The 27134-nt window shown below is 35.7% G+C and overlaps 2 protein-coding genes across 2 annotated transcripts; one reads left to right on the top strand and one right to left on the bottom strand.

The window, feature by feature from the left end:
* The first annotated feature begins 513 nt into the window (after positions 1 to 513).
* LOC107874660 (putative calcium-binding protein CML19) lies at positions 514 to 1740 on the top strand. The gene has a single exon (XM_016721419.2). The coding sequence runs from the start codon at positions 1010 to 1012 to the stop codon at positions 1607 to 1609; it is 600 nt and encodes a 199-aa protein (XP_016576905.2). The 5' UTR covers positions 514 to 1009; the 3' UTR covers positions 1610 to 1740.
* Positions 1741 to 3388: 1648 nt separating this feature from the next.
* On the bottom strand, positions 3389 to 27134 carry LOC107875701 (ubiquitin C-terminal hydrolase 13). The gene is made up of 32 exons (XM_016722514.2): positions 26662 to 27134; positions 26362 to 26500; positions 23670 to 23811; positions 23413 to 23570; positions 22949 to 23214; positions 22650 to 22868; positions 22459 to 22567; positions 22248 to 22363; positions 21940 to 22035; positions 21638 to 21747; positions 20155 to 20229; positions 18137 to 18212; positions 17941 to 18042; positions 17774 to 17854; positions 17565 to 17684; positions 10719 to 10841; positions 10222 to 10299; positions 10040 to 10128; positions 9852 to 9960; positions 8821 to 8889; positions 8631 to 8741; positions 7775 to 7830; positions 7485 to 7659; positions 7306 to 7407; positions 7138 to 7209; positions 6563 to 6628; positions 6045 to 6110; positions 5344 to 5430; positions 5031 to 5147; positions 4835 to 4909; positions 4609 to 4695; positions 3389 to 3875 (listed from the first exon to the last, which is right to left on the bottom strand). The coding sequence occupies exons 1-32, from the start codon at positions 26671 to 26673 to the stop codon at positions 3834 to 3836; spliced, it is 3345 nt and encodes a 1114-aa protein (XP_016578000.1). The 5' UTR covers positions 26674 to 27134; the 3' UTR covers positions 3389 to 3833.

The raw sequence follows: 27134 nt of genomic DNA, 5'->3' as shown, positions 1-27134 counted from the left end.
TCTTTTTTTGGGTAAAACAATAAATTAAGGTAGAGAACAAAAATTTAAACAAGACTTACTATATTTAAAAGTCTCCATGTGGCATGTTGTGAGATTTATATGATGATGGAAATATTTTTATCAACCTATTTAGAATCCTTCCACATGGCACTAATTAATATCGAACCATAACAATAACACACTCCATATTAATGATGGAATCATAAGAGATATAATTCAATTATAAAAAGTAAATATACAAAGAAGTTAATAGGGAGTCTAATATTTACTATTTATATATCAGAAAACTTAATCACGTATATATAAAAAAAAATACTATAATTTTTCGTTTAACAGAATTCAGATGATTTTTCAAATTTAGAGACGGACCTATATATATGCATTATTTTAGTGTTTTGACATCTTTATAAAAATTGCTCTAAGCTTCAAAAAAGCACATAGAAAATCAAGAAAATAACAGGGGGCTTTGCTTTTCAGGTGAAACCTTAAAGCTTTGAATGTCTATATATGTGTTTGAATCTCACGAATATTCACAATTCTAAATTCCGAGTTCATGATTATCCAAACCTACCTAATTTCATCCCTAATGGTATAATTTCACAAATGAGATCGTAATTTTTTTTTTTTTTTAAAATAAAATTCTTTATATTATCGATATATATAAGTCAGAAATGCAATTATAATTCATACATATCTTCTCCTTCACTTTAGTTTTCTTTTGACTTTGAATAACCCCAAAAAAGAGAAAGAGACAAGAAAAATGACAACATAATATTAATTTCTGCAACACAGCACGAAGCTTCGTTACGCGCAAATGCCACGCAATACCGACTTTCCAACCGCCATTTAACTACTTTAATTCCCAAATCCCAAATTAAAACTATATGTTATAACTATCACACTTGCTATATAAATCCCATTATCCCACAACAATTTTATTCTTCTCAAAAAAAGATTCAAATTCATATAAAGATCGCAAAAAGAAAAAATACAAGTGTTTTTGTATAGTATGTGCATGGAGACTATTTCTAGTATGGAGAACAAGTCCGTTTTCTCAAAATTGAAGAATAAATTATCGTCGAAAAAGTCAATTACTATCGACGATACTACTACTAGTACTACTATTACTAGTAATAATACTCTTTCTGTGAGTATAATTACTAGTAATAGTAGTGAAAATATTGATCAATTGGAGAGGGTATTTACGTACTTTGACGAGGATGGGGATGGGAAAGTGTCACCGGCGGAGCTGCGGAGGTGTGTGAAGGCGGTAGGTGGAGATTTAACGGTGGAGGAGGCGGAGGAGGCGGTGAGGCTATCGGATTCAGATGGGGATGGGTTATTAGGATTAGATGATTTTAGTAAATTAATGGAAGGCGAAAAGAATAACAGTAATAAAGAGGGTGAATTAAGAGGTGCATTTGAGATGTATGAAATGGAAGGAAGTGGACAAATTACACCTAAGAGTTTGAAGAGGATGTTAAGTAAACTTGGTGAGTCTAAATCCATTGATTGTTGCAAAGCTATGATTCAAAGATTTGATCTTGATGGTGATGGAGTTCTTAGCTTTGATGAGTTTAAAATTATGATGAATAGTCATAATACATAATATATATGTATGTACACATGAAATGATTCTTTGTTCTTGGAGCTCAAAATAATGTTGATTGATGGATTATGAAATACATTATGTTGTTATCAAGATTTGCCAAACATCAATTAATGTATGTATTTTAATTACTTGTTGCTTTTAGATTTTAGCTATTTCTTTTTATCAATTTTTACATAGTATTTTGTGATCTCGCAATATTTTAAAATTAGTCATATAATATTTTGCAATTTTCACCTGAGAATCAAAAGAAGAACGTAGAGATTTATATTGAAAAAAATAATAATTTATCAACTATTTAGAAATAGAACAATTTAGAGTTGAGTGCTAAACAAAGTAGAATATTCTCTTTATAAATTTTATCCTTCAAGCCTTATCGAAATCAAGCATAGTTTAAAAAATATTTATCTTAATATTTACATGAATTCAATTAAAAAAGTAAAATACGCTACACACACTATTTTCATTATACAATATATTCCCACATCAGTGTACCATTTTACCACTGTGAACTAATTGGAGAGCCTAGATCAAATTTTGGTTTAAAAAAATATTTCATCTATCTCAAAATTTGCAAGTGAGTTATGAGCTGACATTTGAAAGTGCTTGATCTCTAATATGTGTCTTTATTTGTATAGAAAATTATATGACAAGTTGAGTTTTTTTTAGTTACATACATTCATGAGCTTGGAGTTTTGATGACAAAAATATTTATGTTAGGTAGATTAGATTCTCACCGAAGTACTCGATTTCAAAAAGATCTTTTTTGGCTGATTATCCCCTCTCTGTGTATAGAGTCTAATTTCTTTAAATTTATCATGTTGAAATGTGACCATGGTTAATGCAAAATTGTGAGGATTTAAAGAGAACCTATTTAGCTGACTTTCATTTATAAAGTCCCAACATTATATTTGGCATATCTCAAAGTTTCTGACTTTGAATAGCTGGCTCTAATAGATAGTTAAATTCTTTTCGACTTTTGCGATACACGACGGCTTCAAGTTCACTGAACAATGAATGCAGCCTAATAAATAATCAATATGATTTGTGGTGAAATGATCGAAATTACTTTATTTTTAATTTGAAGTCTCAAATTCACACTCTGATAATAGAAAAATCCTTGTTGGAAGTTTCCGAGAAATCGATTTTATGATGCATCAAATCTGACTTAGTCCGATTCTACTATGAATACCGAATGTGTTTTTTTTTTAAAAGTTGCAGTCTAATAAATAAGAAAGTTCTTGGAAATTCAATGGATGCCGAAATTCTGCCTCTATTGCAACAGGTAGGCCGGCGTCTCTGGTCCATTTTGAGATAAAAATAGTTTCCTATAATGACTATTAGATGGGGAAAGATTCTCTTACTTTTCTTTTCTTAAAAAAAATTGTTTGAAATTTACATTGGGCAAATCCGATTCCATCCAAGTTTCATTTTGTCTGAATCTTACATCGGAAGAGAAATAAGACAACATACATAAATAAATCCCAAACTAATATTTTCAAAAAGTTAATCACTTAAAAGTATTTTATTGTATAAGTAATATTTATATACGTAAATAAATATGACTAAAAAGAACAATTTTTGAAAAGTAATCAACAGCACAAGTCTTAAATAAGGTGTCAAGATGAAAGTCGTGGAAAAGTAATTAGGGGTGCACTATGACTTTAGCGTTGAAATTCAAATGCATTAATCCTATTACAATTGCAGTTGCAGTCGCACATTGCATGAAATAACCAACATTTTGCAAGACTTTTCAAACTTTCTTACTCGTTACAATGCTGAAGGCAATGTCTCAAAATCTATACCAAAAAAAATAAAAAAAAATAGCAGACAGCTTTAGCTAGTAGTCACTCTCATCCCAGATACAAACCAAGGAGATCAAATAAGGCCAGAAAGGAATCAAAACACCATATATGATGTATACATTTGCTTGTTTAAAATTTTGCACATTTGTGTGACTTGCAGTAGCAGTGAACAGAGAGTTAGTAATAGTTCGCAAATGAGATTAACCAATTGGATATGTCACATGGATGCTGCATCTGAACCACACTATACATCCACCATATCAGAAACAGATGCTCCCGGAACAAGAATCAAACCTGTACAGACTCAACATGTATGTAGCAAACGAGTGGCACCTGCTGCTACTGACTTTATATGCTTTGGCCTTGGGGACAAGTGCAATGATTAGTAGTGGCATTTAATCTTCATTTCTGCTGTGTTACTAGTTGTATATTTTCACAGGCTTCTCATATGAGCGGGGATTCTGCAACATCAAAAGAAAAGTTTATTATGTTATATTACAATTCTCATTCACAATGAACACCAATTGCAGTGGAAACTAGCTCAAGTGAGAAACCCTCTCAGCAGCCAAAAGAGAAGAATCATCAATCAGTGGACCGATAAATATTCTTTTCACTCAAACTAAATGGCAATTTACAATACATAAAGTCCATACTGGAAATCTTGATCATTTTAATGTCCCGGGGACACTTAATAGAATAACTTGGTTACACTCTCCACCAGGTGAGGTGCTCTTGTAAATCGACTAAATTGAAGTAAATATTATTTTGCTCATCTTGAATGAACGGCATTCATTATATCAGCAGTCACAAAAATAAAAAAATAAACAAAATGCTCTACTCAATTAAGTAGCCATACTACGGAACATACTTCCACTTACAGACAATGCCACTACTAGCAGTAAGGTCCCCTTGTATATTAGGAATTTCAAGTTCAGTGGAACTGGGGCTTAAAACAATCGGAGGAGGCTCAGAGTAGACTATAAAATACTCAAGGCAAAGTGACTATATGATGTTCCTTTCCTTCCATCTGAGTAAATAAACTTCTACAACAAGTAGAACTAGAAATTTTAGTAGCAACAGCAGCCTAGACAAGTCAAACTATGTCATGAGAGTCCAAGCCTCTCTTTGGTATCAATCTTAGGAATTAAGCACCGAAATGTAATCCCACGAGTAAGAACCAGATACACAAATTACCTTATGTGCTGCATGAGTCTTTTTAGGAGCACCATCAGCATGCTCCAATCCAAGATAGTGCTCCCAAGCATGACAGACACCCCTTCGCTGCAGGGGAACAAGAAAAATGTAAAGCAAACATTTAATCACACAAAGATGTGTGCTGAGGACATGAGACTAGATTCATGAACTTAGCACCAATCCTTTTGCACTTTCCTTTTCCTGATTTGAGGAGTCATTTTAATACCTGGAGGCGACTGGACAAGATCTCCAAGTCCTCAAGGTACTCAAGGCAATTAAGCGAGACGAATGCGAATTTCCACTAGAAAATTGTAAATAAAAGAAGTCACTACCCAATATAGGATGTAAATGAGAAAGGAATTCCTGTAACTACCTATTGAAACCCTCATTCATGGGAATGGAAACGTCAAGTTGCAAATTACCTTAGCAAACTCTTCATCTGGGACCTGCAATTTCTTCTTTACACGCACCTTAACTTCAGCTAATGTCTCATTCACGCGGATAACCAAGAGAAAAGGTTCCCCAAAATGTTGAATTTGCTGTTAAAGACACGAATACAATGATACATAAGACACTTCTGAATTTCATGTGACTGCAGGAAAGTTGGGTCCTAATTTTTCACTGCTAAGTGATAACTTAAACACTCCTCCATCTCTTCTTTCTTTCCTCCTCTCCCCCACCAGGGTGAAGGGAAAACCTATCAAAGAGTGGGGGAATGGTGTAGAAGAATCTTACCATTTGGCTTTGTGATGCCTCCTTATTAAAGTGGTATACATGAATCAAACAATCATGTGGGCCAAGATTTTTCTCTTCTTCAGGTATCTGTAAGAAAGAAAGGATACACAATGATGAACTGCACTACAAAACAACTTCAAATGTCTCACAGTCATACCTAATGCTGAATTGTCAGGTTTGGAAAATTATTGCCATGTTACTTTTATTCAACTTCCATGTCATGAATTCTGATGTAACAGTTCAAGCCTATCATAGGGTTCAAATGGAAAGGCACAAGGCAATTTTCATGTCGGTGAAAGACTTCACATAGGAAACATCAAAACAAATATCAGTTGATACAACTTTACTTTTGATAAAATCTACATCACCTTAATATTAATGACTTAACCATTAGTTTATCAATCTTCTCATACCGGTATTGCTCTCAATTTTGCAAGTATCTGTTACAGATTCCATTTTTTCTTGTGTTCCTTATACATCACTTTCCTTGTTTTCTATCTTATTCCCATTTTGGTTCTTTTTTTACTTTTTGGAGGATGCAGGTTTATCTGTCACATTCTTAAATCTTCTCTTTAAAAAGGAACTGAAGTCTGCCTTCTAGCTGTACATAACAATCTTAACGACTCTCATTTTTCTTCTATCATTTAGACCCCTCAAAAGAGAAGAATGAGTTCAGTGAAAGGGAGAAAGAGAAGGAGGACCTCTTCGGCCCGTAGTGTCCAGTATTCGTCATTTATGTTTTCTATCTTCTCTGTAGTCGGAAATATCTGCACAAAAGCAATCATAAGGAAAAAGAGGGAAGATAATGCAAAGAAAGATTTCTACAGAAGAAAATGAGTAGAAACCACCATTTCAGGAACCAGTAAACTAAATGTGCAGATGAAGCAAGCTTTAACAGTTCCTATTAGGATGCTGCCTTACTAAGGGCCCGGTACACTAAAGCTTACACTATATGTAGGGGTCCGACTAAGGGCCAGACCACAAGAGTCTATTGCATGCAGCCTCACCCTGCATTTTTGCAAGAGGCTGTTTCCAACTTTCCACGGCTTGAACTCGTGAGCTCCTGGTCACATGGCAACAACTTACTAGTAATTCCAAGGCTCCCCTCTTCAGGATACTGCCTTACTATTACGAGGAATTTGCCCGAAGCAGTAAATTAGGAAACAAAGATTAGAAGGTTAACTTTGAGACAATAATCAATTAGAATAGAAAGTAATACCTTGTAAATTTTATGGTTGAATACCTCTAGTAATCTTAGCTCTGTAGCTGGATGCGATAACTCAACCTGTTTCATGACAGAGCAGAGTAGCAATCAAGTAAAACTAATGATAGAAAAGCTTCAGCAAAGCAGAAATCTTATGTTATGCTCAGCTGAGGAAGAAAAAGGAAGGATACGAGAAGAGGGCTCCTAAAGAGGAGAGGCAAGTGCTCATTGTTTCATTAGTTAGGAAGAAAAGGAGAAGCAGCTAAAGTGGGTGGCTTTTGACCCTTCACATTGCCCCTTTTCACCCTTAGAGTATTCATAAGAATGAAGAACCTTAAATGGCATTACTTCCCTACAAGTTGTATAAGCATCAGGAGGGAAGAAAATTATTCAAAAGAAAAAACAAAACAACCATCCAAACTTATTTTCCCTCCCCACCTTTGAACCAAACATGGTATTAAATACCTGCTACAAAACCAAATAACTGTATCGAAAGGGTCGAGCGGTTCAGTAAAGAGAAGAAAATTTGTTCAACTTAGCTTTCACGGAGACAAGTTGTAGCAAATAATGCTACCAGGTCAATATATTACCTTTTTCATTAGATTCTTAAATACATCACCCACAGTGCTTTGTTTTGGTAGTCTGATCGTGTGAATGACCACCTAAAGAGTTAAGAAGCGAGAACTGAAAATTAATATCTTATAAAAATGAAATAGAAAGAAAGAAAAAAACAATATGAATCAGTTTTGCATACTCACTTCATCTTTGGTAGCATCATGAAAAGCTACTTTTAGGGTTTTTAAACATTGCAATTCTGGTAAAGGAATGTCCAGTACTTCATAGTACAGAATATCAGAAGTCTGTGCCAGATTAAGTAGATATAATAAGACTTTCAGGAACTCATGCTCAACATTATCCAACAAATTTTAGAACTTACCTGATTGTAGTGCAGCAGCATATCTATAAGGTTTACACCTTGGTATTTTATTGGTTGAGGGTTAGGTTGCTGAGAGTAGCAGTTGTGGGATGTGAGCCTAATTTTGGAGGGATCATCTAAGCGGAGTTGTTGAGCTACTCTTGCCACAACTTCATCATATGTATTGATCCTAGACCTAGCATTTACAAGAAAATGTTTAAAATAATACGAATGCCCAAATTTGGTCAGTGGCACGGAGAAACAAAACAGTAAAATGATATTATCAGCATATCTGAGGTTTCTGAACATACATCTCATAGCAGAAACCCTCCTCCTTGGGTGTGTCTAAAGATCGGAAGTGAACGACCTGTGAAACATAGTAGTATCAGAAATCTGACGACTGCCAAAAGAACAACAAAGGCACAGATCGAGATTTCTTGAAGAAGAGCAGGACCATGATAGAACAAAACACTGTTGGAAAACAAGTTGATTTATGACCATCTCAAAGGTTCCATGTGGTATAAGCAGATCTTCTCTTGCTGTTTATTGCTTTTAAATTAAAATGTCTTAAGTATATAAACTAGGTGTTTTCTTTTGCTTTAGGCAGGGATTCATTTATTTATCTTTACATTCTTTTCCAAATTTAGGCAACCAAACTCAAGCTAGAAAGACCCAACTCTTAATGGTTTCAGTTCTAATATTCCATTCTGAAATCTGTAAAGTTACCAGACAATGAGTCAATACAAAGCTGCTAACAAAGAATAAAGCAAAAATAATTTGTCATCTTATCAGAATTTTAAAGATCTTCAGCTACTGTAAGTTAAATATTGTGTTTAGATGAAAATCTCAATGCCAATTCTATGGAGGGACTCAGCAAGTTTCCCTAGATTGAAAACCTTCGTAAGAGTATGCAAGTGATCAGAGGGATTTATCAACGACCCTGTATTAATGCAACAAAAACCAGGATTTGGATTTCAGCTTGTTTTCCCTCAATAAAAATCTTTTAAGTACATTCAAGTAATTTAAGAAGCAATCCACAATGATATCATCAATTTTATGGAATTAGCTACAACAAATACTACAATGCCTCAATCCAAAGCAAAATGGGGTTGGTTATATGAATCTTCACCGACCAATTGTTATTAAACAGATCTCCACATAACATACCAGGCGATCGTGAACATACTCCAGGAATGAAGGAACATCGGGATAACGGAATTGTTGTCGACTTTCAGCCGTTAGAAATTTTTGAAAGCATACTATATCACCATCCTCAAGCTTCACAGAAAAAGAACAAAGAATCATCATAAGAAGTGTATACTGGCGTACTACACATTATGGTGTGGTCTGGACATACCTGGCTTGATTGAAAAGTGGTTTTCTCGTCAATGTTATCACACATGACAACTGGTTCAAACTTTATTTCCTGGACACAGAAAAACGATTCTGGGGTTTTCACTCCAATTATTATAATCAATTCTTTAGACATGTCCATGCGATATTACAGACTGACAATGCAAAACTGCCACTTAAATATATCAATGAACTAGTAAAACATGCAAATTATTTCCGTTCATGGCTGCTAGATTTGCAATATGCACTTCAAGGTTGCATAGTCATGGGAAGCAATCAGCAGCACAAGGTGAAACTAGAAATAAATAAGATAACCGAAATAAAAAAAAGGGCTTTTGACATTGATTTGAATAGGACCTCATCAAAATCTTAAGATCCTATATAATCCAACTATTTGGGCCACTTATGTTCTCTTTGCTTAAAACTCTTGGTTTACAGGGAAGTACTTAGACTATAATACCAATCAATATTTTAACACAGAGATTACTGTCAAAGACACTGCAGTACTTTTTATACCAGGAAGCTTTGCAGGGTAGAATAGACATTTACAAAATGAGGGCTATTCTCTTATCCATCGTAGACTTTTCGGGTGCACGCCACAATGTTTTAGTATAATAACTGGGTATCATTTACAGAAACCCATCTTTTGGTGCAGTTTCTACTTTTTGCATACCACTTCGGGAGTTCTCCCGCTAGATCAGAACATTAATTAACATATCAAGAAAAACAAAGACAAAAGCTAAAATAAAGCTATTTGATCAGTAGACAGCATAACATATTTTTCATAGGCGTGAAGGCAATGGAACCAAGGAGTGAAGGCAATGGAACCAAACATTTTTAACATACTGCCAACAAAAGGAGGCTGAATGGAAACAAACTAGAAAAGCAGAGCACTTTAGCTCTAGTCAACTGCAAGTTCTGGAATAGCCAGTGATTTGCACCCTAACACAGCTCAACAAAGCCTTCTTGCTTCTTCAATTGGTTAAGAGCGATGAAGGAGTGTACATTACATCTACAGATGTTCAAGGAACAAACCTCATACAGCTCAATCTCTTGATCTGGGTCATAGCCAGCCATTTCATTTAGTTTGCCTAAGATCTCAATTGGCTTACCGATTCCCTTCACAAAGAGTCTTCCAACATAACTGTATATATGAAAGACATCATAGATCATTAAAACAACTGTCATGTAAACGCATAAAATGATGAAGATGATTCTGATACCGCATATCTTCTTTCTCAGGATCATAAAGCTTGAAAAAAAGTAGGATATCATCTTTGCTCTTTCCCGGTGGAGAGAGGGGATTTAGTTCCTAAACATTATGAATAAATCATATGAACAGAGTTCATTAAAAAAAAGATCTTAAAATAAGCACCAGCACAGAACACTGGTAATGAATATATACCATTCCCAACTCTACTTCCAGAAACAATTTTAGCACTGTGTTCTGAACCTTATTGGATACTTCCTTCAATTGTCCAACCTACATTCAGGTAAAACTTGTCAGTCGAGCAAGTAAATGATTTTCAGAGCATGAACTTTTAAGAGTGCCAGTTAGTGGGGTTTAGTAGTAAATCCAGTGTATCAGTTCTCATCCTCACCCACAAACGCGTACATCTTATCATCCTTACAAGCTCTAGAATCTTCGCAGTTATAAATAATTATAGACTCCTGTTAAATACTCTTGGCACAATGGATAGGTATGTGAATCTTTACCAAGAGGATATGGGTTACCTTAAGATATTGACCCTACAGTTGTGGGATGAGGATATACATCTAATTTTCTGAAAATACCTACATGTGGGAGATGCACCGGAAAGTCCTCTTTTATACTATAGCACCACTTGCAGAAAACCACTAAATCCAACCGGCGAAATGAATTCTAAGAAGTGAAATATTTACAGTTTGAGATTCTCCGAGATGTGTCAATATCCGATTGGGACGATACGTATGATTCTGACGCTTTGCCCAGAGCCAATAACGTTGAAATTGCACTGGCACACCAAATTCTTTTGAGATCTCCTCCTGCATGCAGCCATTTAATTAGTCAATATAATAAAAGTATGTCATGACACTGCAGTTAATGCATCAGAGAAGATTAATGTTGCTGTCAGGCTTCAACTAACAATTACAATAACATATCCAGTGTATTCCCACAAAGTAGAATCTGGGGAGGGTAAAGTATACGCATCAACTAACATTTAATGCTACAAAAATAAATATGAACACCACAATTTTCATAGATTTTCTTACACTGATATGGACGATGAGGCAACCTGAAGGTTATCAGGGCAACAACACAATTATCATGAAATAAGGCCCCAGCATGGCTCAAGTAACATGGACCTATAATATACAAGAACAACAACGAACCTCCTGCCCCAAATGAGGTGGGCTATATGAATTCTAACCAACTGTAGTTCTCCATTCAAACTCATTTCAGAGACTCAAACTAACATATTATCGCATAAAAGGAAATATAAGAAGTATTAAACATTCTCTATATTTGTTATATTGCAAAGTGAAAAATTCAGGAATGAATGAGAAATGGGTATGCTGAACTTTTTCGCAGCTTTTTAGACATTCTGAAGCATCTATGCTAAGTATAAATACACATGTAATATTTTCAGTAAGGGTAAATTAGGTATTAAAACTGGGGGATTGAAATGGAAAGTGGCACCCTGGGTGTTGTGATAGAAGGATGCTAACCAAAATGAAAGGTAAGTTCTACAAAACAGCTATAAAACTGGCAATTTATATGGTAGTGACTGTTGGGGGCCACTAAAGTCCAACATATGCACAAGATAAGTGTTGCAGCAATGCAGATGCTAAGATGGACGAGCAGTAATACAAGATTAGATAAGATTAAAAATAATGATATTTGCCAGAAGGTGCAAGTAGCATGCATTGAGAATAAAATGAGGGAAGTTTGCTTGAGATGGTTTGTTTATATCCTGCATGAACTTTACAAATGCACACGTAAAACCCTATAGTGAGTGAAGGTGTTAAAAAAAGGACGAGGCAGACTACACACAACTTCATGAAATCAAGGCAGGCTTAGCTAGGCACAATGGAAGAAAAAGATCCAAATAGGTGATATCTACTAGTTAAGACTTGAGAAAAGATCTGAGTCTTGTTAGTACACTGACTTTGAAGCTATTGCTTTCTAGGAATATCTTGATCTTCTCATAGATTTATATGCCAATAGAATACAGAGAACTTCTAACAGTTCCATTATCATTCTTATTATTACTATTACCTATATATATTTTACTTATTTTTCACTTTTTACTAGGTAAACTTACTTTCACTTTATATTTGGAAATGATAATGGCATGAGTAGAACTTAAATGAATAAATAACCATATAGCTGACCTCAACTTGTTTGGGACTGAGGAGTTGTTGTTGTTGTTAAGGGTACACGTAAAGAGAGGTTCATTTAATATAGAGCATAGCTAGGATATTAGGAACTGGCTTGACAGAGCTGACAATATAAAAAATAATTGAAATTTAGCAGATACATTCAATTAATTTGATTGAGGAGCACTATAAACTAAACAAAGTAACATCAGTCCCATAAGCACGTAAAAATATCTCTTTGTGATAAAATTCAACATTAGGCTTAAAGTATATTATTTATTATCATTGTCATATAGGAAAGTGGAGCCTTGGAATAACTGGTAAGGTTGCTGCCATGTGATCAGTGTTGGTTTTTAGCTTATTTTCTCCCACATCATTGTTTTACAATTTGGGGAGGAGGTTTAGAGCTATAAAAGGAACTCTTCCTCCTCCTATTTGAATCATCCCAAATTGTTCTCTTCTCCCACAATTAATAAAAAACGTTGGGTGCTCGGAGATTAAGCCTATTTGGCTGAACTCCGTTATCAAATTTTTTTGGTTTCTTTATTTTTAGTATTCAATATTATTTGTCGGGTATTTTTATTATTTTGTTTTAGTGGAAAAATTGCCCGATTTTTCCAACAAGTGGTATTAGAGCCAAGGTTCTGTCTGCTCTGTGGTTACAGCTTTGTTTGATCTTCCACGTCAGAAAAGAATTTCTTTGGTCCTTTTGACCCTAAGGTTTGTCCTGCTTTGTCAGATCTTCCAAAACATCATAAAAGAATTCCTTTAGTCCTTTTGACCTAAGGTTTGCCCTAGGCTAAGGTTCTGTCTGAGTATGTTCTGTAGGCTAAGGTTCTGTCTGAGTATGCTCTGTGGTAGGCTAAGGTTCTGTCTGAGTACCTTGGGTGGCAAGAGGTCGTCAGCAAAGCAAGACTTAGGGGAGAAGAGAAAGGTTCAAATCAAAGGGCCGAGCCATTGTCAAAGATGAGTATGCTTTCTGTCATGAGAAAGTGCACTAGAAGAAAGACTATCCGAAGTTGAAAAAGAAAGACTTAGGGGAGAAGAGAAAGGTTCAAATCAAAGGGCCGAGCCATTGTCAAAGATGAGTATGCTTTCTGTCATGAGAAAGTGCACTAGAAGAAAGACTATCCGAAGTTGAAAAAGAAAGGAAAGAGTTCACAAGATCCGCAAGATGCAAATGTTGCAGAATGCAAAAGTGATGCAGCATCAGACTTTTCCTTAGTTGTTATGCCTTCAACATCATCTCATCCAAATGAATGGATATTGAATTCAGCATGTACCTATCATATGTGTCCCGTTCAAGAATGGTTCTTTGAATTTCAGGAACTCAATGGTGGGGTTGTTTACATGGGAAATGATAATCCATGTAAAATAACCGGGATAGATTCGATCAAGCTGCGGAATCATGATGGATCCACCAGAATTTTGAGGGATGTACGGTACGTGCCAAAGTTGAAAAAGAATCTCATCTCAATGGGGGCTCTTGAATCTAAGGGCCTAGTTGTGACGATACGAGATGGAGTTCTTAAAGCAACTTCAGGAGCACTGGTGATGTTGAAAGGAGTGAGGAAGAACAATTTGTATTACTACCAAGGTAGTACAGTGTTGGGGACAGTAGCAGCAGTAACTTCTATGCAGTTGGGCTATGCTGGTGAAAAGTCCTTGCAAATGCTTGCCAAGCAAGGATTGTTGAAAGGTACAAAGACTTGCAAACTTGAATTTTGTGAGCAGTGGTTTTGGGAAAGCAACGAAGAATGAAGTTTGGCACTGCAATTCATAATACCAAGGGTATTTTGGATTATGTGCACTCAAATGTGTGGGGACCTGCCAATTGGAGGTAGGCATTATTTTGTCACCTTTGTTGATAATTTTTCCAGGAGAGTTTGGGTGTTTACTATGAAGAACAAGGATGAAGTGCTTGGAATTTTCCTTAAGTGGAAAACTCAAGTTGAAAACCAGACAGGGAGAAAGATCAAGGTTCTCCGAACAGACAACGGAGGAGAATACAAGAATGATCCATTCCTGAATGTATGCCAAGACTGTGGCATAGTTCGACACTTCACTGTTAGAAAAACACCGCAACAGAATGGGGTGTCAGAGCGCATGAACAAGACACTTATGGAGAAAGTTCGTTGTATGTTGTCTAATGCTGAGTTAGGAAGAAAATTTTAGGCTGAGGCTGTGACGTACGCTCAACATCTCATCAATCGTTTGCCATCATCTGCTATAGGTGGCAAAACTCCACTAGAAGTATGGTCTGGAAAACCTACAACTGATTATGATACTTTGTATGTTTTTGGTTCTATTGCATATTATCATGTGATTGAATCAAAGTTGGATCCACGAGCAAAGAAGACTCTTTTCATGGACTTCAATGCTGGAGTGAAGGGATACCGTTTGAGGTGTCTTGAGGCAAAGAAGACGATTACCAACAGGGATGTTACCTTTGATGAATCTGTCATATTGAACAAGGTAAATCCAGAGAAAGCTGATAGTACTATGAAGCAGGTAGAGTGTATTCCAAAGCAGGTGGAGTTTGAGCAAACAGTGGTGACCCCAGCACGAAGCACCACCCCTGACTTTACTATGGCAGAAGAAGAGTCAGATGAGGAAGAGGTTCCGACCCAAGAACCTCTGCAACAATCAGAACTAATTACCGTTAGAAGACAGAGACGAGAAATTCAGAAGCCTGCTTGTTTCATTGACATGGTAGCTTATGCACTTCCAGTTACTGATGAAGATGTTCCATCCACCTACCCAGAGGCCATTCGAAGCACAGAAAATGGCAGTTGGGCAGGTGCAATGGAAGAGTAAATGCAATCTCTTAAGAAGAACGAGACGTAAGAAGCTAACACAACTACCGAAAGGCAAAAAGGCAATTAGGTCAAATGGGTATTTGCAAAGAAAGAAGGATTTCCTGATAAAGAAGGCATTCGCTACAAGGCAAGATTGGTGGCTAAAGGCTATGCTCAGAAGGAGGGAATCGATTATAATGAGGTATTTTCTCCAGTTGTAAAACATTCCTCCATTAGAATTTTGTTGGCCTTGCTAGCTCAACTTGATGTGAAGACCGCGTTCTTACACAATGATTTGAAGGAGGAAATCTATATGACTCAGCCAGAAGGATATAAGGTTGCTGGTAAAGAAGATTAGGATTGCAAACTGAGCAAATCATTGTACGAACTGAAACAATCTCCGAGACAGTGGTACAAACGATTTGACATGTTCATGAAGGGTCAGAAGTACAGGAGAAGCAAATACGATCATTGTGTGTATTTGCGCAAACTTTAAGATGGCTCCTATATCTACTTACTCTTATATGTTGATGATATGCTAATTGCAGCAAAGAGCCAAGTTGATATTGACAGATTGAAGGCTTAAATGAGTAAAGAGTTCGAGATGAAGGATTCGGGGGAAGCCAAGAAGATTCTCAGCATGGAGATAAGCAGGGATAGAGAGAGGGGCAAACTTTGGCTGTCACAGAAGCAGTATTTGAAGAAGGTACTACAATGTTTTGATATGCACGATGATACAAAACCTGTAAGTACCCCACTTGCTTCTCATTTGAAACTGAGTAGCAGATTATCTCCGACAACTAATGAAGAGCTAGAATACATGGAAAAAGTCCCGTATGCAAATGCAGTTGGAAGCTTGATGTATGCAATGGTGTGTAAGAGACCAGATATTTCACAAGTTGTTAGTGTTGTTAGCAGGTACATGCATGATCCGGGCAAGGGTCATTGGCAAGCTGTGAAATAGATTCTGTGGTATCTCCAAAATACCGTAGATGTTGGATTGATATTCGAGCAGGATAAAACACTTGGTAAATGCATAGTTAAATATTGTGATTCTGATTATGCAGGTGATTTGGATAAGTGACGTTCTACAACTGGCTATTTGTTTACTTTAGCAAAGGCGCTAGTTAGTTGGAAGTCTGCCTTGCAGTCTACAGTGGCTTTGTCTACAACAGATACAGAGTATATGGCGATTACAGAGGTTGTGAAGGAAGCAATTTGGCTTTATGGGTTGCTTAAAGACTTGCGAGTTGATCAGAAACAACTTGAGGTATATTATGACAGTCAGAGTGCTATTCATTTAGCAAAGAATCAAGTCTTTCATGCACGGACGAAGCATATTGATGTTCGTTATCTTTTTGTGCGGAAAATTCTCGAAGAGGAGGAGATACTTCTCCAGAAGATTCATACTACAGAGAATTCTGCAGATATGCTGACCAAGGTGGTTGCAAGGGCCAAGTTTGAACAATGTTTAAACTTGGTTAATATCCTGAACATTTGAAGTTGGCGCCTCACGGCGCAAAATTGGAAGCACCGCAATTTTTTTTATTTGTTTGATTGAGAAGATTTGTATTTTGGTGGGATTAAAATTGAGCCAAGGTGGAGATTTGTTGATTTTTGGCTCATTTTCTCCCACATCATTGTTTTACAATTTGGGGAGGAGGTTTAGAGCTATAAAAGGAACTCTTCCTCCTCCCATTTGAATCATTCCAAATTGTTCTCTTCTCCCACAATTAATAGAAAACGTCGGATGCTCGAAAATTAAGCCTATTTGGCTGAACTCCGTTATCAAATTTTTAGTATTCAATATTATTTATCGGGTATTTTTGTTGTTCTGTTTTAGTAGAAAAATTGTCCGAGTAGAGACCTTTGTGGGAAACAACCTCTGATAAAAATGCACGGTAAGGCTATATACAGTAGAGACCCTTGAGGTCAGGCGCCTCTGGTAAAACCCTTGTGGTCAGGCGCCGGTAAAACCCTTGTGGTCAGGCGCCTCTGGTAAAAATGCACGGTAAGGCTATACAGCAGACCCTTGTGGTCAGGCCCTTCCTCGGAACCCCAGTTATCGTAGAAAGAACCAAGTATTTTCTGATCAAACAAACAAAATAGTAGAATTTCATACAAAACCCAGAATATTCCTTGTTAGACCCTCTGTTCAGATCTGATTGGCGGACAAGATTCTCAATTTGGTTTTAAGGAGATGCTTTTAATGGTTATATTGATGATCAAAAGAAGCAATATTACCAAGTTTGTCTGGTTGAGAAACAGCTTTGTACAGCAAGGGAAAGGTTGCATATAACAGGAGTGAATGAACATCAATTATTAGCTGGATTTTACTCGACGCATCTAGAGTCTTATGCGCAAGGTACTTAGATGTGTGAATGCAGACACCTTAATCTAAAGAAGCATACATCTGAGAATCTTCATCTACCTTCATACGACATACTACCAATCTAAGGTAACACTAATAAACTATCGCATTGAGTCTTACCGAACTTATCATGTTGCTTTTTCCTAGAACCTAAATTCATGTAGACAAGTAAATAAATGTCAAGACTCATAGCAATTTGAGATTATAGATAGTTTGTACCTTGAAAACAGTAAAAAGTGTTTGTTTTTGAATGCGGAAGCTCTTAACTTTCTCAAAATCCACCAAATCAAAATATATATCTTTCCCAATCTGTCGTCGCAGGTCTTCATCATGAGCAACCTAGTCATGTCATGCAATAATTAAAAGGTAACTCGAGCAACAGGAGTTTGTCCTAAATCATTATGAACGGTGATAGACTAATAATAGACCTTTATAATTGTGTAAAGGTGTGCCTCTGATTTTTCCTTCTTCTTCTGCTCTTTATCCTCTTGTTCTCTTTTCGACCTTGCCTAGAAGATGTATGTATAGTCAGATCCAACATGTGAATAGGTGCAATGATAAATAGACAGCTCATGCTGCTGCTGCTACATCTTACCCTCAGGTGTTCAGCTATGTCCTTCTGATCAACAGTACACATTATTTTCTCTTTGTCACTTTCTCGTATGTAGACCAGCATGTAAGCATTTGTTTGTGGCAACTGCTATCAAATCAGAAGGAACGTTAAAATGTACTCAAAAAATATGATATCCTGAGAAAGATCAAGACAAATTAGAAACCAAGTCATAGATTACCTCCTCTTCAACACCATGCTCTTCCAGTACCCTTTTTGCATCTTCTTTGGTCACTATTGCATCATCAAATTTATACCTGGAAACATTCATGTTACTCGCCTAGGAAAAAGAAACACAGACATGCAGAATGAACCAACACACAAAATTATAAAGCAGACGAATGAAAATTTGTCAGGTAACTGAAGCACAAGATAACCAAATACGATGCAATGGAATATGAAAAATGGTCAGTTAATTGAAGTAGAAGACAACCTAATATGATGAATTGAAATATTCATTGTCCAGTTATAGACTAAAAGATGAAAGGAAGATAATAAGTTGAAGTTGAAGTGTATAAACCAACTAGCAACTCCTGTTTATGACTCTGACCCATTCTGTAAGCAATAAGCCTCGATAATCAAACCATATACAGGAAACACATAATAAGGGGAATTTCAATGTACCACAGCTGGAAATAACTTTCTTTGAATTCATTTAAAAGGTAATATAGACTAATAGAAGGAGAAGTTTTTTCAACAGTAATAAAGCTAAGAGAGCTATAAGATAATATCCATTTCGTACTGCCAATAAGATCAGTGATCAGAGTGTTTCATCCCAACATTGCAGCATATTAATTATTAATCATGCAAAATAGAAAAGTTAAGGTACTATTACCTTTTTAAAAAAGGGAAAAGTTAAGTCATCTTGCATCGAAATTGGAAAAAATAATCTTCTAAATATGTCCTTCTTGATTAACTTTCCTTATCAGTATTAGTATTAGTAATTAGTATTAATACTCTCCTACTAGCTTATTATTCGATTTTATTCGCTTAAGTTATCGTGTTATTTGTTATTGTTACTGTTCGTTTCCATTACTTTTCAGCATGGCAACCTCATTACTGTATTTCCTTTTCATGTTGTTTTTATAAATGCATTACTTAGGCCGAGGTAAATTGGAAACAGCTTCTCTACCTTCACAGGGTATGGTTAAGGCTGTGTACACACACTACCGTCCCCAAACCCCACATGTGGAACCACACTGGGTATGTTGTTGTTGTAGTTGTTATTGTTGTCCTCCTTGAGATATTCGTAAAGTTAGGTTCTCTAGAAATGTGAAAAAGCAGCAAGGTGATTACAGTAAAAGATAGAACATAGATTGTGTAAGTGATAAATATAACCACAAAGATTAAAATAGTTAAGGCAGGTGGAGGTACACAGGTGTTATGAACACAAAAGGCAACCAACATATTTACAAAACAAACAAATGTTGAAGTATGCAATTCTAACTGAATACAAACAACTTCATCACTAATACAGACAACAAAATAGACTACTATACAAGATGTACCCTCCCAATTTTAACAGGCCCAATTATGGGACGATTGTTTCTCTGACTGAGGGTGAAACTCTTACCTACTGTATACAGTGAAGAAATTGTAATAGCCTTTTTTGAAGTGAGTAAGGATGTTTTGCATGTTCAGATCTGAAGCCTAACCCCCATGAAATATGTAGTTACTTTTCTTTTGAAATTGAACTAGTTTGGTCTCTCACCATTACGATTAATTGGGGAACCGTCAATCACCTTTAGCCACAGGAATGCCCAACATGTTGGGACAACTCATCTTACAGGCTAAAGCTTAGGATCCTTCGTGAAGAAGCACTTTGGTTTCCCAAGTTCACTAGCCACTAGAGACAAGGAGAAAATTCAAGCAATACACAAAAAATAATAGAAAATGGTATCATGGAAACAGACCAATAACAATTATTCGATATGAGGAAAACAATGAAACGACCTAAAGAAGTATAATGGATGGCCTTTTGAAAAGAGACTTCCAATGACATAGTTTTGTACAATGTCAATAAACTACAACTACAACTCCAAAGCAGGCAAAAGCAATTTATTATTGATTTAGGACAATATAGTTCTTACTAATAAAAAGAGGAAGAATGAAGTTATGCAATATACTAATACTTCATTATTTCGAAAAAACAGTGATAATTCATGTATGAAAATACAAACTCGTGCAAAAAATGTTTACCACTGGTCTGAAAGAGTTGGCCGTATGAAAGCATAATAGTGTCCACCATGCGTACCACCTGTATGGACTAATACACTGCCAAGGAGGTTGAAAAACGAACAAATGAGCTACATTTATCCCAGAAAAAAATGAACAGATAAGCAAAAGTCTTTTATGTGAATTCCACAGCCTCAGTACAGAGAAATAACAATATTCCAGTTGACTATCTTAGGTAGGCTTCCTGCATACAGAAGTCTATTTTGATATACTTGGTCAAGCATAGTTGTTCTAATGTTCATTCATCCAAGAACAACTTTTTTCCTGATAAGGTACATTCATTCAAGAACCACCTATTCATCACACATAGTGTATCCAATTGTTGTAGCATCACGATTCGAAATGTACCAGCCTCTATGCTCACCCGATTGCGGCTTTCAGTGAATCCGACTTTCAACGGGAATTTTTAGTTACTGAAATAAATCATACCAGGGAAGATATAGCGTCTTCATCATTGATGCTAATTGTCATTCTTGTTACATCTCAAGATCCTTTTACTCATATTCTTCTTCATAATCATACGACCTATGAATGATTTGCAAGGGATTTATGACCTAGACTTCTGTTTTCTTCTTCCTCCATCCATTATCAGATCAGAATGCGCCGAAGCGTCTGGAAGAATCAGTACAATATGCGCTTAACACTCTATTTGGATGGTTGTTACTTTTTGTTTCATAAGGTACCGTATTGTATCATACTGTATATTGTTTTAATGAACACAACGTTTGGATAGCTTGTATCATTTCCCATCGTTACATGATCTCACAAATTAATAATTTGAAGGATAAACCTACTATAAAAGTAGGATACGGGGTAGGGCTATTATATAAAGGTAGGATAAATGATAAAATAGAATTATTAAATAATAAGTAAAAGTAAAATGAGAAAAAAATACAAACGACGCGATCCCACCAAATCGGTGGTTACACAAAATGGGGCTTTACATGGTTACCTAACCATGGAATCAAACAATACCATATGATATGTTTTAAGTAACAACCAAAACAGACATGGTACTGGTAGTATTGATACGATACAATACCATGGGTAACAACCATAAAAACAAAGTGTAAAATTATGCAAGGATCGGTTTCTAAATCAACAAGGCAGGTTCTGTTTCACTCAGCAAGTCTGTTAGACTTATTAATATGTTATTTAGAAAAATGCTGATATGTGAGAGTTCATTATGACTTGAACCGCCACCAGGCTAATTTTCTTGTTTCCATTGTTCCCATTCATTAACTACCTGTGCTATGTACTTATGTTGGCTAACTATCTCGCCCAGTCCGCTACAACGATTTGCCCCTTTTTCTTTTGTAAGTAATCAATTTTATTGATGTTGGCGGGTCATGTAGTGGGCAGAAATGCAATTATAGTTTAGCACAAAAGTGGAAAGCTGATTTTTTTTAAAAAAAATCATAATTAAAGACTTTAAAGCATATGATACCTGTGAAGTTTGTAAAGGTTTCTGACACTTTTATCAGCCTCAGGTGACAAGTATTTACCATTCTCTCTGTCCAGATCAAGTTGCAACGGGAACTCATATAGGTCATTTATCTACCATTGCATCAACAATACATCATTGAATCAATCAAAACCATACCAAACAAATTCAAGATGACCTTTTATATAAACAATATATATTGGAAAAGCAACAGACATATCCAAGAGCAGAAGAACAATTGACAGTCGAAAAATTTAAAATCATGGAACAATAGCTGGCACTTGCTAGACCAAAAGAGTACTGACCTTTGTCGCGTGTCGCGTAGAATCATATTCAAAGCGCTTTAAATGAAGCTGCAGGACGGGAGGGAAATTAATGAACAATGCACCCTTTTTTGCATCCTGAAACAGCCATAAACCTCAGTATTAAATAAGGTTGATTTTGAAAAAATAGTGACCAAAACCCTCAACAGCGTGAGCAAGCAGAGATGAAAAGAAATGAAGGACAAGGTAGTCAGCAGATAATTGAAGCTTAACTTCCCTGAAATTTTTCATCAAGTTTCTCAAAGATCATAACAAAATACAAAACCCAATAACTCATGTGCCAACCTTACCTGCAAACCATGTTGCTCTGCATGATACTTGTTATCGCCATCAAGACATTCAACTTCAACATATTTATCAAAAGAAGCATAAACATCAGAACAACCTTTGACATCAAGCTGAAGATCTGTCACACACAAGGGTACAAGAGCACCATAAGGTACAAGAATAAAATGGCTAAGAAAGAAAAGAACAGGAGCTTGTTTGATCAACTGAAGATACCATAAAATGACTCCTCTCTCGTAGATTTGTAGTCCACATTGATACACTCAATGTAGTTCATAATGCACCCTTCAAATAACTCTTGTATGGTGCCCTCCACAGCGGTTCCCTAACACCGGCAGAAGAGCAGTTGTCAATCAGTTACCAAAGTACATAAGAATAACTTGATATGTTTAGAAGTGTAATTTTACCTTCATCTTTTCCTCAAGCTTTTCACAAAGAACTCTATTAAGTTCTTGCACATCATGCTGCATGAAAGAATCATATGAGTTCCACCCAAATGACTTTGTCAACTCCTTTGTTGCTACACTGTTGTCACTGTATTGGAGCTTATAGAACAAACTTTGCAACGCCAGGGGGATGCTTGCAGATGGCATGTCATTCTCCATTGTAGGCATGCGGTATACAGCCTGTAAAGCCGGTGAACTCTTAATGCATCACAATGAGTCCTTTACTTGACCACATAAAAGAATGAAGCATAGCAGCTAACCTTCCTGAAGTAAGGAATATGGTATAGAGTCTGGAGCAGAGAGTTCATATAACATGTAGCTCCTTGATTCTGTAGTCCAACAAAACCAGTTTCTTTTTTTGAGTAATAAGACAAATAACCAACAAGTTTCCCCACAGAAACCTCAGCTTGAATGATGCACATGCCATCAACAAGATACCCCCTTTTTTGATCATATAGCTCAGCAAGTGGCATAAAGGATGTGAAACCCCAATCGCTATCCCTAGCATTGAACAGGTGTTGTGTCTCTGTAAAGCACAAGAAGAATAACTTTTATAGAGAATGCATTATCTAAGTTCGAATTTTTATGGGCTTAGCAAAAACAGCATGAAGTATTTACATTACAAATAGGAAATTGCCAGAACTCCAAATAGAAAAGAAAAAATTTTGGTCTATCAACTGGAAAAGAGGAATTGTATCTGAACATTGAAATATGTAGTAAGCACCTCTTCTGATTGAGTATGTGTTCTGAATTTGATCAACTACTGACAAACTGAACTGGGAATATCTGCTCCACCCATAAGGTAAAGTGGCTGAATCGGCAGCATCCAGATACATAGACAAATCATCGACATTGTTGCCATCGGGGAAAATTAAAATCCGCCTGTCAAATAGTAGGGAAAGGAAACCCATCATGGGACCTAGGGTAATAGCTTTACTGTGTGCAAAGAATACGAAAGGATATGAAAGAATATTATAATACCAGTTATAGCCTCCAACAGCAAAAGGACGAGAGTAGAGCTTTTTCACATTAATCCTAGAGAAGTTTTCTATCTTCCAAGTAAACCTATATGTTTGGGGATCCTCTGGTTGCTGATTTTCCCCATCATTTACTGTTTCTACTGCTGCTAGCAAGTCAACATGGAGAAACCATCAGATCAAAAACTCTAAATTCAGTTGTAAAGAACATAGACGTACATATTGGATAAGCCAATGTACAATCATCTAAGATTTGGTTTAATTTAAAAATTGTAGCAGCTTGAAATGAAGCTGCATGAAGTAAGCCTGTGGTGAAGCTGCGCACCACAACCCTTCTCATTACCATATCTCCAACAACATCATCCATAAACACAGTCGTCCAAATGCTACATAAGACTTTTGTCCACCATTCTTTAGATATCCAACGACGCAGAGATGCACCATATTATTATAGCTCATCAAAACATACCAAAGTGTCTCTACACAACCATTATGCTAACATTCCAAAAGGTCAAGTAAATGGAGAAAATTAGGTGGGAAGTGACAAAAAAGTAAGCTTTATTTAAATTCCGATTAAGTTAATTAGGATGTAAAGTGTAATTTTTAAAAACTTTTAAATTTTTCAAAAAGTCTCTAACTCCAAATTTCAAATTTTATAATTTCTCTCATTTTCTTATCTTTCAATCTTTTTCTTTTTTTCTCTCTCCAATTTTCTTTCTTCCCATCTTCTTCTTATTTTTTTCTCTCTCTAGGTTTCCTCTTCTTCCATCTTCTCTTCTTCCTTTTTTATTTTCCTCTTTTTCCATCTTCTCTTCTTCTTTTTTTTTTTCTCTTTTCATTTCGTTCCCAAGTATCAACTATATAAACATGGGAAATGTTCCACTAATCCTATATTCTCCATTCTAGAAATAGTAAAACACAAACACATTGCTTATTATTCTTCCTCACATTTCTTCGTTTTTTTTTCTTTTGAGAAAGGTAAGATACTTCCTCACATTTCTTACTCTCCCCGTCCTATTTTATGTGTCGTCATTTGACCGCGCACGGAGTTTAAGAAATAAGGGAAGACTTGTTAATGTTTACCAAACTGTCCTTTATCAAAAAATGAGCTAGTATCTTTTTTTTAATTAAGTAGACCAATAAGGGTAAAAGTGAAATTGTAACTTTAAATAGTTACCAAATAAGGAAATATGACATTCTTTGGGGGACGGACTAAAAAGGAGATGGAGGAGTATTACCTTTGGTATCCCCTTTGAATAACCTACCAACCATATAAACATGAGAAATGTTCTACTAATCCTATAGTCCCAATTCTTGAAATAGTAAAACACAAATACATTGTTTCTTTTTTTCCTCGTACTTCGTATTACCTTTGAATAACCTATCAACTGTATAGACATGGGAAATGTTCTTCTAATCCTATATGCCACATTCTCGAAATAGTAAAACACAGACACATTGTTTCTTTTTTTCCTCAAATTTTTTGTTTTTTGATTAACCTATCAACTGTCTAAACATAGGAAATGTTCTACTAATCCTATAGTGCCCATTCTCGAAACAGTAAAACACAAACACATTGCTTCTTCTTTTTTCCTGAAATTTCTTGTTACCTTTGAATAACCTACCAACTGTATAGACATAGGAAATGTTCTACTAATCCTATAGTCCCCATTCTTGAAATAGTAAAACACAAACAGAATGCTTCTTTTTCTTCCTCACATTTCTTATTACCTTTGAATAACCTCTCGACTGTATAAACATGGGAATTGTTCTACTTATCCTTTAGTCCACATTCACGAAATAGTAAAACACAAACACAATGCTTCTTTTTCTTCCTCACATTTCTTATTACCTTTGAATAACCTCTCGACTGTATAAACATGGGAATTGTTCTACTTATCCTTTAGTCCACATTCACGAAATAGTAAAACACAAACACAATGCTTCTTTTTCTTCCTCACATTTCCTATTACCTTTATATAATATATCGACTGTATAACATGGAAAATGTTCTACTACTCATATAATCCACATTCTCGAAATAGTAAAACACAAACACATTGCTTCTTCTTCTTCCTCGCATTTCTTAATTGATACAAAAACTTCTTCACGTTTCTTATTACCTCTGAGTATCCCCTTTGAATAACCCTATTAACTATATAAACATGTGAAATGTTCTACTAATCATATAGTCCACTTTCTCGAAATAGTAAAACAGAAACACGTTGAATTCTTTTCTTCCTCACTTTTTTTTTTCGAGAAAGGTAAAATACTTCCTCCATTCTCAAAATAGTAAAACAGAAACAGATTCCTTCTTTTTCTTCATCACATTTCTTTGTGGGTTTCTTCTTCTTTTTTTTTAAGAAATGTAGAATACTTCCGCACATTTCTTATTACCTTTGAATAACCTATCAGCCGTGTAAACATGTGAAAGGTTCTACTAATCCTGTAGTCCACATTCTTCAAACAGTAAAACACAAACACATTGCTACTTCTTCTTGCTCACATTTCTTAATTGATACAAACAATTCCTCACGTTTCTTATTACCTTTGAATAACCTATCAACTGTATAAACGTGTGAAATGTTATACTAATCGTATAGTCCACATTCTCAAAATAGTAAAATACAAACACATTGCTGCTCCTTTTTCATTGCATTTCTTAATTAATAAAAAAGAAATGCTTAATTAATTACCTTCCTTAGGCTGAGAACCTTCACCTTCCTTAGGCTGAGGACCTTCACCTTCCTTAGGCTGAGGACCTTCACCTTCCTTAGGCTGAGGAACTTCATCAGACTTAGCAGAACGTGGAAGTAACGGCTCCTCATCTTCTCGCTACACCGACGTAAACACACAAGAAAAAAACAATTACAAAAAATTCACAAAGTACAAAACCCTAAAATTGACAAAAAAAAATTAGTAACAAATGTAAGGCAATTCAACTGAATACAGTGTTCATTTAGGAAGAAAAAGAAGAAGAAGATAAGTATACTTACATATTTAGACATTTTGATAACCGATGAAGAAAGTTCGAGTGGAAATTGAAGTGAATTCAGAAGATATTTTTGGAAGAAAATGGTAAGTGAAAATTGAGCGATCAGCTGGGAGAACCGAGAACGAGAAAGAGAAAGTATGGAGGGAAAATGGAAATAGTAGTAAGATGAAATGAAGGGGAGGGTAGTTTAGTCAGTTTATATACCGAGTCCACGTTTATTCAACTGAATAATAACCAATTAACCACCTGTAGTTACACGGAATGTGATTTCGGGCCCCAAGATTCCATGCAACTATAACCGCATTGAGTAACTACTTTTCTTTTCTTTTTTTTTTTTTCTTTTGGGCTTGAGGTAGGGATTATAATGGAATAGGAAAAACAAATTAAACAAGTAGTGAAGTTAAGATCGTTTATAAGCAATACGATTTAAGTTTGTTTTTGAAAGTTGTGTTAGTAGTCATAATATTATGCTCG

Source organism: Capsicum annuum, chromosome 6 (assembly GCF_002878395.1).
Source record: "Capsicum annuum cultivar UCD-10X-F1 chromosome 6, UCD10Xv1.1, whole genome shotgun sequence".
In the NCBI taxonomy this organism is placed as follows: Eukaryota; Viridiplantae; Streptophyta; class Magnoliopsida; order Solanales; family Solanaceae; genus Capsicum; species Capsicum annuum.
This window is presented reverse-complemented; position numbering and strand designations above follow the sequence as displayed.

What these genes read in the sequence shown, in the direction of transcription:
- LOC107874660 (XM_016721419.2), top strand. Translation starts at nt 1,010, where the DNA reads ATGTGCATGGAGACTATTTCTAGTATGGAGAACAAGTCCGTTTTCTCA.
- LOC107875701 (XM_016722514.2), bottom strand. An exon ending in TTAAGAATCTAATGAAAAAG is followed by an intron (nt 6,629 to 7,137) that starts GTAATATATTGA and finishes GTCATGAAACAG; the next exon opens with GTTGAGTTATCGCATCCAGC. An exon ending in CAGATGAAGAGTTTGCTAAG is followed by an intron (nt 4,910 to 5,030) that starts GTAATTTGCAAC and finishes ACAATTTTCTAG; the next exon opens with TGGAAATTCGCATTCGTCTC.